Source organism: Sinocyclocheilus rhinocerous, unplaced genomic scaffold (assembly GCF_001515625.1).
Source record: "Sinocyclocheilus rhinocerous isolate Xijiao unplaced genomic scaffold, SAMN03320098_v1.1 scaffold236, whole genome shotgun sequence".
Taxonomy (NCBI): Eukaryota; Metazoa; Chordata; class Actinopteri; order Cypriniformes; family Cyprinidae; genus Sinocyclocheilus; species Sinocyclocheilus rhinocerous.
The window spans coordinates 991,551-1,001,779 of record NW_015647064.1 but is presented as its reverse complement, the minus strand read 5'-3'; the positions used below and the strand labels follow the sequence as shown (position 1 = coordinate 1,001,779).

At 38.7% G+C, this 10,229-nt stretch overlaps 1 protein-coding gene across 2 annotated transcripts in view; it reads right to left on the bottom strand.

The window, feature by feature from the left end:
* Nucleotides 1-10,229, bottom strand: part of LOC107708682 (potassium voltage-gated channel subfamily KQT member 5-like) — a 123,338-nt gene that overhangs the window by 4,324 nt on the left and 108,785 nt on the right. For both annotated transcript variants that reach the window (XM_016512986.1, XM_016512987.1), the window contains 3 exons: nt 7,790-7,898; nt 6,372-6,503; nt 2,567-2,693 (listed from right to left, as the gene is read on the bottom strand). In XM_016512986.1, the coding sequence (XP_016368472.1) occupies nt 2,567-2,693; nt 6,372-6,503; nt 7,790-7,898 (368 nt within the window). The remainder of the gene's footprint in view (nt 1-2,566; nt 2,694-6,371; nt 6,504-7,789; nt 7,899-10,229) is intronic.

Sequence of the window (10,229 nt, the reverse complement as noted above, 5' to 3'; positions counted from 1 at the left end):
GTGAGCAGAGGGGCTGCCAGACGACAGCAGTGGAGGAGGCAGGAGTGGGTGGGTGGGCTTGCATTTGAGAGCCTCTGGGCTCTCCGGGCTTAACTTGGGAACAGGAGCCCTCTCTGGGCTGGACATGGAAACAGGAACGAGAGGGACAGAGGTCACCGATGGAGGAGGGAGGAAAAAGGGGGCAGGTCGGTATACAAATCAATTAAGTCGCTTTCCACTTTTCCTTTACCCAGATCCTTAGACAGCTCACCATCAGCCACGGTGCAGGGGGCGGAGCTCCTCTCCGCACTCTCACTGTCCATGACACTCTCCCCCGTGGCGAGCTCTGTAGCCGGCTCTCGCACCTGGTCTGACGTCACAGGCTCGGGCTCCGGGGCGATCCTCAGCACTGTAGCTCTCTCTGGCGATGGCTCATCAGTTGCAGTGGGCTTGGGCTTAAGCTCCGCGCAGTGGGGTGATGGTGGGCTGGGCTTTGGGTCTGGCTGTGTTCTGGATCTGGGGTAGACGCTCTCCAGACACCGGATGATCGCCTCCCTCCAGCACAGTCCGGTGGTGTCTGGGAGGTCGACGGGGCGGTAGTAGTTGGCCCCGATCCAGAACTAGTGATGGGCGCATTCGAAACACTGCTTCATGAAACTTTGAAACATTTGTGAATCTTTTGTTTCGAATCAGTGTTTCGGAGCGCGTATCAAACCGGCCAGGTCACGTGATTTTAGCAAACGAAGCTTTGTTTTGTCACACTGTTTCGAAACGTTTCGAAACTCCGATGGTTCACCACTAGGGGGTGTTGATCTCAAAGTGAACCCATGAACCACTTCTGGTTGCCCAGTTAATCATATGACATGAAATCCCACGAAATTTAGATATAAAAAACAAAGAATTCAGGGCCAGATGTTGTGGGTTAAACAAAACATAACTTCCCTTTAACACAGAGGGCTATATAGTTTTAAAAATGTGTAAAAACTTTCAACCTACAAATCACATCATACCTAAAAAATAACAAAATGAGCTTACGATAGAATTAAATCCACCTCCTTCTCCTGACTGATAACACTACACTTGCCTGCTGGTTTTTATTGACTGCTCTAATGAAAACAATTAATTAAATTATTACATAAATCAATTAATTCATTAAATAATTAATTATATAGTTCATTGTGTGTTAAGGGTTTGATTATACTTAAAACACGTAACACAAGCACTAATATTTAAGTGTTTATTATTTATTAAAAAAAATTCCATTTGTTTCATAAGTTTGGTCTGAGTTCTTGATGCTTTTACAACGGTTTCATCCGCAGGTGTCACCAGCATGTGCTGTTTCAAGTGTTTCGAAACATGGAATAATTTTTCTAAGCAATTGGTTCAATTGATTCAATACTTCGAAAAGCTTTGCTTCTCCCATCACTACCCAGAACAGGGAGTTCAGCGCAGCATCGTCAAACGCCTTAAAACGGCGAGCTGGCTGAACTCCACAGCATACTCCAAGAGGGAAAGGTCCTTGCGGGTGAGGGAGGTAAACTTGACAGTGAGGGAATCCATGGGGAAGGAAACACTAAAGAAACAAAAAACACTGAATGGAAAACGGAAAACAAATGGAGGGTAGACACATAGTTAAACAGTTTGTAGGTCGGGTCTTCTGTCACGATACGCTGCCGGAAGGAACGAAAGAGCCATGGATAAACTAAACTGTCATTTATTAAATCCAACACACAGGGTAAATCCACACTTGGAAGGGAAGGAAGACACATGTACACAACTGGTAGACCCAACAAACACAGACTGAACAGACTGGAGCTTAAATACACAGAATTGGGAATTGGGAGGAACACAGATGAACAGAATGACTAATTAAGAGACAACGAGGACAGGAACAGGAACGACCAAATAAGGGCACATGAGGGAGAAACTGGGTCACGGGGAGCACATGGGGAGCAAAACACAACAAAGACAGTCCAATCCTGACAGATACAAGCTATGAAAATAGCCTTATCGTTGGCCATTTTTATTTCAATAATGTTAAACAAATCCATCACCATCAATTTCACCCCATAATATTATTAAACACAATTCATCTTTAGAAACAGAAATGACACTCTGGTGGCAATTTACATAACTTAAAAAAAAAAAAGTAAAGTAATGTCCATAGATCAGGGATCCTCAAATCTGGCCCACGAGATCCACTTTCCTGCAGAGTTTAGCTCTAACCCTAATCAAACACACCTGAGCATGCTAATCAATGTCTTCAGGATAATTAGAAAATCACAGGTAGCTGAGTTTGATCAGGGTTGGAGCTAAACTCTGCAGCGCATTGGACCTCCAGGGCAAGATTTGAGGAACCCTGCCATAGATGGTCCATAAACTAGTGGGAGTAAGAAAAGTGTGTTTTAACTGACTTTATTTTCTAAAAGTCCACAGCGCTAAAACTGCCCATAGTTGAAGAAACAAACACCTAAAAACCTGTGCAGTATTCAAAGATTCAATGAAATATGAGATGAATTGATTCAGTGTGACATGTGAGACATGTGAGTACGTAAAACCCTGTTTAACCGAGTGTCTCTAAACTCACCTGTCTTTCTACCTTACACACCCTTCCAAGCATGCTCACGTCTTCCAGAATGTCTCCGTCAGATAACAGCTTTTCTCTGACCTTCTTATCCATAGGCATCTGGCCCCTACCAAGAATCTGATCCACCCTAAAAGTGAGAGACAGATGTTATCAAAAAGACAGGAATTAAATGTGTGAAAAGAAATGTAGCGTCTGGACCAATCAGACACACCATTTTTCATTTGATTTAACAAATCAATTATTCATTAGATTAACAAACGTTCACAGACCCCTCACCCAATAAACATACTGGGTGCCAAGTTGTCTGTGAACAAGGCCCAGGACCCTGGTTACCATGGCAACCCTGACACCTCTGCTAGACCAGATAGATTTTACGACCTAATGGCATGTTGAGAATTACCCCTCTCACTACAATTTCCATAGGAAAGACACAGTGCACAGTAAAAATGGACTCTTCTCTAATTAATTAATAGGAAAACCTTTCTTTGAATGAACACACATATCCTCCAGGTTATTGTGTATATTATTGCTGTCTTGTATATTATCTGTTGTATTGTAGACTATTTTATGCATGCTTATGATAGAACCACTCATTCATGTAACCTTACATATGCCAGGTTTGGTCTCTATGAATTCGTATTCGGATGATCTAATTGAGAGTGTATATTGTATGTTTATACCTACGCAACATATTAGTGTTCTAAGAAGCTTTAGTAATTTTGATCCAAGTTTCATATGCAAACTACTATGCTTTCAAACAAAGGGTCATAAAAACTCCCCAGTATCTCAAAACTCCCACTTGGGATTCCGGACTTTCTCATTGGACAAGCCCATCTTGAGAGGCGTGAATCTTCCGAGACATTAAAAGCCCCACACTAGGGACCCGCCCAGAGTCGGTGGTTCTGTTAGGTTATTGAGAAGATGTGAGCTACAGCGCTCCAGGACACCCTAAGTTCGTGCCAGGCTTCGGCCTCGACTTTTCCATTCATCAAGATTCTCTGACGCAAACTGGTTCTTTTTCATCAACCAACTTCAGCAAAGATCAACTTGAACTTTTGGACTGCATCAAGCCTTTCTTTCAGACAGACGAGACATGCAAGTATTCAAACTTAGTCTTATTAATTGATACATTAGGTATCATTTGCACCTTTTTACAAAGGTGTGTTTGAACTAAGAATCTGATGTTCCCTTCAGGCTGTAAATCTGCTGAATATGCAAATGGTTCCATAACTTCATATTCTTATTTCTCTTCTCTTTACTGCATTAAGCTTTAACCCTTTCCTATACCAACTGTATGCGTGTGTGTGTGTATGTGTATGTTAGACCAGTTTAAGTGTTTATTGTGTATGTTAGACTAGTTTAAGTGTTTATGTAGTATGTTGGACTAGTTTAAGTGTTTATGTAGTTAATAAAGTCTTACTTGTATCACACTTGACGTTGGTCATTGTTTGCTCATAACTGCAGATTTATGCTACAGGCTCTGTGTAGAGTTGTACAGTAAGAAAGTTATTTCCCTTAACCAGGAAATTAACGTTCTTAGAATTGACAGACAGTTGACCCTGAGAGGTCAAGTAAATATCTACAGCGGATCTAAATATTTATAATTAATTATAACTAGTTATGATTAATTATTCATATTTCCCCATGAGCTGATTCGCTACAGAAATAAAGATTCACATCCCAAATGAGCAGACAGAGAATTGAAAGAAACTATAATGACACTTTAGAAATTGCTACTATTAGCAAACCAGATTCAAGTTTTCAATTTTTCTTGTACAATAAAATGTGATGAATTCAAAATTATATAGACTTTCTGTTCATTTAGACTATGAAGAAAGCCAGGAACTGTGATGTTCTGTTTTGGTCACATGGAGGCACTGGTCTCACTTATATTATAAACCTTGATCATTTGGCTCCATAGGCTTCAGTGATAAAATAAAATACTTTTTTTTTTTAAAGTGACAAGAAGACCTACCATGGTTATAAAGAGAAAAATGGCTTGAAAAGAGATACTTGGCATACAATGGTTTACTTATTTTTTACTTTTTATATTAGACTACATATCAATCATTTGACATTTTCCCCATATGTAACAAGGCAGTACACATATTCAAAGAGTATTTTGAGTCAAAAATGTACTGTATGTACATTTAATGATATATTGCAATAATGATATATAGCTTCTCAAATACGCCACATCACATTGTTTGGCAGAACCCCAGGGCTTGGCCACCACCCAGTGACCCATATATGACCAAGGAGAAGCACTGCCTCAGGGGCATCAGAACAGCTGTGACATGATGACATTAATGTGAAGTCAACATACCAGTGCGGATATGATATAGAGGTCATGAATGCGGCTGCTAATTATCTTTAAATGTCATTGTTGAGTAAATGTTTTAATTCACATATTATGCAACACAGACTGATGTTCAAACTAATGTTACACAAGATGAATGTGCTTGATGAATCAAATTCTTGATTGCCTGCGCCATTATTAACCTCTGTTGATTGGGTTGCATGTTTAGAAATGCTTGTTGCTGCTCTTTTTAAATATATGAGCATTGACTGTTATGTCTTACAGGTGAAAGTGTTGATTTATAATGAGTATGCTGCAATGTGTTTTGATTGGCTGTGTATCAGGTATGACCTCTGTTCCTAATGTGCTATTAGCTGTAATTTATATGTAAAGAGAGAATGCCTAGTGATTAGTACATAAACATGCTTCATTTTGCGCTCGTGGGTGGTGCAATGCAAGTTCAAACCCTTCCTTTTCCTATCATTTCAAGTGGCAAAAAGTACCTGCTGTAAAGCAGCTGTAAAAAACAATTTATGTCATTATTTAGCTCAAGAGTGTTAATCGATCAACTATAGGCAGTTTGACAATAGGCACCAATGTTGTTATTCAGCTTGAGTCAGTTCAGAGTTGATATTGCAAGATGCGATTCAGCTGTAAAGTAGCTCTACAGAAAACAATAGTGTCAAATTTTGCTCTCATCTGATGGTGTCAGTCAGTGTGGTTGTATTGATACATTTCTGAAAGCTAAGTGTCTTTCAGACCCCAACTAAGCAAACAAGAAGGTGACAGTGACGAGGAACCCAAACTTCATCAGGTGTCACAAATGAAGACAAAAACTTCGGGAGAAACCAGGCTCAGTCTGTGGACCAGTTCTCCTCTGGCTTATATTGCATATATATTTACACATACAGTATTTACAGATTAAGCTTAAGAACAAATGAGGATTTACAAAAACTCAGCCACTCGCCATTTGCTATAGTAGTGGACATTTGTTCTTTGTGGTCATTAACAGCAAAGTGCTTTCTTACAGTCGTCCACTTGTTTCAGTTCATCAGAAGTTTCATGTACTGAAGTCTACATGTGTGTATTCTGTAAATCAAAATTTTGGGGTTGGTAAGATTTCTCTGGGGTTCGTTAAGAAGTCTCTTCTGCTCACCAAGGCTGCATTTATTTGCTCAAAACTACAGAATAAACAGTGATATTATAAAATCCTGCTACAACAGTCTTTTTTTCTCTATTTTAATATATTTTAAAATGTAGGCTAATCTATTCCTCTTATGGCAAAGCTGAATTTTCAGAAGACATTTTATGTAAACCATCACACTTTTTTTTTCAGGATTCTTTGATGAATAGAAATGGAAATCTTTCTACCATTATAAATGTATTTACGGTCACTTTTGACAATTTAATGCATTTTGTGGGAACAAAGTACATATTTTTCAAAAAAAAAAAACACTTTTGCATATGGTGGAAAAACATGTTTGGACAGTAGTTGGGTTGTCCTACCTGGTTTGCAGACTTTTAATTCGGCAGAGCATGTCCAGATGACCGGCTGAATATTGCTCTATTACATCCTTTACATCATATGGGCGCAGAGTTTCCTTAAAATTCTTCTTCGCCACATGGAATTTCATGATCCTGCAAAACCATATGCTAATGTTATTCTTCCTTTGAAGTCTTATGAAGCCCAAAACAGATATGTGAGCGCTAATATTTAAAGTGTGAATGTGTCTTGTTCTTTTGAGCAAAATACAATATGAATGATAATATAAAGGACACTGAACTAACTGACGCTTTTTCGACTATATTAATGGAACAAAAAAAACAAACAAACAACAAACCAAATTATTTGCAGTTTACATTTGGGGTGACTCAGAATAACCACAGCAATGTTTCTGAAAGGTGATCAAATGACAGCATAGACAAATCCAACACCCTGAGAAAGTCTGAGCTTGGCGTCACACACATGACAGTCCAACCAGACCCCAGCTGAAAGCTACAGGGCTACCACAGTATTTCGCCTACAGCCTGGAACATTCAGTGAAGCAGTTCATTTTTCATTCCTCATAATAAAAGCGAAAGTGAGAGGCTGGAAAAGATGAGCACATACTGTCAATCTAGCACTCAGCTTTCCACTGACCCACACATACTAGACGAAACAAAAAGAAAAGAGCATGGTTGATGTGTGTGAAGTGTGAACAGTATGACAGTATTCTTTTGTGATAGTGAAATTAGTGAAATGAGATAATGAGACACTGATTCATCTCATGCTCTCAGTGGCTGGGAGTATAATTAAATAAGACTGACAAACAGACAGTGCCGTTTTCATTAAAGGTGATGGGCATATTTTTGTGTATTTATGCTAGGCTATAGAGTTTAAGTAAACCTTTGATGAAAAGTTGAAAGTTTGATTTGTGTGTTGAAAAGATGAAAGTTTGATTTCTCAAAAAATTGTAAACACTGCGGCTCTGTTGTGCTGTCAAACATTGCACTCTTTGCTTGAGGCCTGTACCACAAAGTAGGTTTAAGCAGCGAGCGAGTCAATTTCGAGTTTAGTTTGGGCTAATAACGGATTTTATGTACCACACAGGTGAATAGGTAGTCAGGTAAATATTTACTTTGTTGCTTTAAAACATTGCATTTTTGCATTTCAGACTACAGTTGAGTATTTCGGTGTATTGAGCCTTATTGGTGAGGCAAGTCACTTATTTTGTCAGAATCAGTATGGATGGGGTTTGAAACGACATGAGGGTGAGTAATTAATGACAGAATTTTCATTTTTGGGTGAACTATCCCTTTAATGAATTTATATCAATTATCACTGATAGCTCATCAAATGCTGAACTTTAATTGTAATGTCTCGGAGTTCTGAAATACTGCAGCATTGAGAAAAGTGAACTGAAGTGAAATATCGCTGCTCTTACCTCACTGCTCTAATGACGGTCTTCAGCGCGGGCGGCAGGTCCTCTGCTGACATGTCACAGTGACACCCTTTCTCATCAAAAGCCTCATCAACACCAACGTTAGCCTCACCTATGACACACACAATGAAAATTTCAATTACTAAAGTGCATAAAGAAAGGAGAAATTATGTGAAAACCATCACCAAATGAAAAGAATTGGCGGAAAATTGAGTGATAAGCAAGAAAAAAAGCATTAATTTTTCATAAAAAAAATCTTTAAAAAAAATCTTTGGTTCAATCTGGCAAGAGGGTCTCCTATTCAATGCAAAATCTGAGGAAAAATGCAGCAATTGCGAATTAATATAAACTAATGAAGTAGTGCAGGTCAAACTGAATTGAAACTGAACAATTGTACAGTACGTGTACTAAAATACATTTCTAAGAACATGCAGAATTTTAAGTCCATCAGTGTATACAATAAAAAGTACACATTTTCACAGGTCCTCATGTTGTAAATCTCTCTTGTTGAAATATATATATTTATGCCTGTTCTTCTGAGCTAGCATGTCACATTACATTTCTGTGAATTTTACAACTGGAAGCACTACTTTAAACAATCGTCTAAATTGGTAATAGTTCATATTTTCTGTGTAAAAAAGAGGTGAATGTAGACTCAAGTGCATTTCTGCAGCTACTTTATAAAAGGTTATCTATGGCAACAGCTATGATGTAAAGCAGAGACTGGAAAGGAAGTGGTGTGTTGGATGCACACACAGAATTAATCGTGCCCTATGCTACTTCAAGGATTCTCACAACCTGACTAGAGAGGCTGCAATCGATCAGTCTAGTGAAAGAGGAAGATATTTACAGCCATAGGGCATCAGTGAGGAAGGAATATATGCTTCTGGCTAAAATCAGAAGGTTTTCAGTTAGTGCTTTGAGGCAAAAGGATTCTTGACTGTAGAATTATGCTACTTCTTGAAAAGTTAAATTATTTATTAGCTTCCCATATGTTACCACACTCACTAGATGCTCACGGGGCCCTAACAAGCCCCCCCAAAATTCAGTGATGCAACACTCTTTAAACACATAATCCAGTGATTAGAATATGTTTGCTAACTGAAATAATAAAATAATAAATAAAGGAATAGTTCACTCAAAAATGAAAATGTGCTGAAATTTTACTCGCCCTCAGCATCACTTGACGTGACATGACATGTGGCCAAGTATGGTGACCCATACTCGGAATTAGTGCTCTGCATTTACCCATCCAAAGTGCACACACACAGCAGTGAACACACACACACCGTGAACACACACCCGGAGCAGTGGGCAGCCATTTATGCTGCGGCGCCTGGGGAGTAGGTGGGGGTTCGGTGCCTTGCTCAAGGGCACCTCGGTCGTGGTATTGAAGGTGGGAGAGAGCGCTGTACATTCACTCCCCCCACCTACAATCCCTGCCGGTACGAGACTCGAACCCACAACCTTTGGGTTATGAGTCCGACTCTCTAACCATTAGGCCATGACTTCCCTTTGCTCACCAAATGTCCATCTCCTGTTGTCCTCACATCAAAATCCACCCACATATTCGTTCAGAACTGTTTTGGCCTGTTTTAGCTTGTAAACAGTGCATGATCTGCATATTTCTCTCCCGATTCTTTGCTTTTCAATGACTTTTTCACTGGAGAAAGAAATATTATGGACTGGTATTTTAGTCAGAAGCAACGGTTTAAAGTTCAAATATTATAATGATGGATTTGTTTCTTACAAACACGCAGCTTTTCACTTTAACTGATAAACTGGAGTTGTGTGGATTATTGTGATGTTTTTATCAGCTGTTTGGACTCTCATTCTGACGGCACCCATTCACTGCAGAGGATCCATTGGTGAGCAAGTAAAGTAATGCTAAATTTCTCCAAATCTGTTCCCATGAAAAACAAACTCATCTTGTTCATGAGGGTGAGTAGATTTTCAGAAAATGTTTATTTTTGGGTTTAATATTCCTTTGAAACAAAATAAATAAATAGTGGCTGAAAAATATAAATAAAATAAGAAAACTCTAATTATTATAATATAATTAGAATTTAATAAAAATAAAAATACTATTTTCATTGAGTACTCATATGGTGAATAAATTGACCTGTGTGTCTGAGTGGGAGAAGACATCCCACCTGCAGATGGCGATATGACGTACTGTATGATGCCACTAAGATTTGTACATACATAATGTACAAAGACAGGCACAAAAGGAACTGAATGATTGGTTATATTTACATATAAACCTTGTTATATTTTGTTTGTTATGTGCATGTTTGTTTTATTCATATATGATCATGAAGCAGAAATGAAACTTCTGAAGATGTTGCTGGGAATCAGAGAAGGGGATTCTCATACATATTAGACTGTAGTACATGTAAATACTTGTAGCTTTTCGTTGTGGATCTTCTGCTTGTTTCCTGAA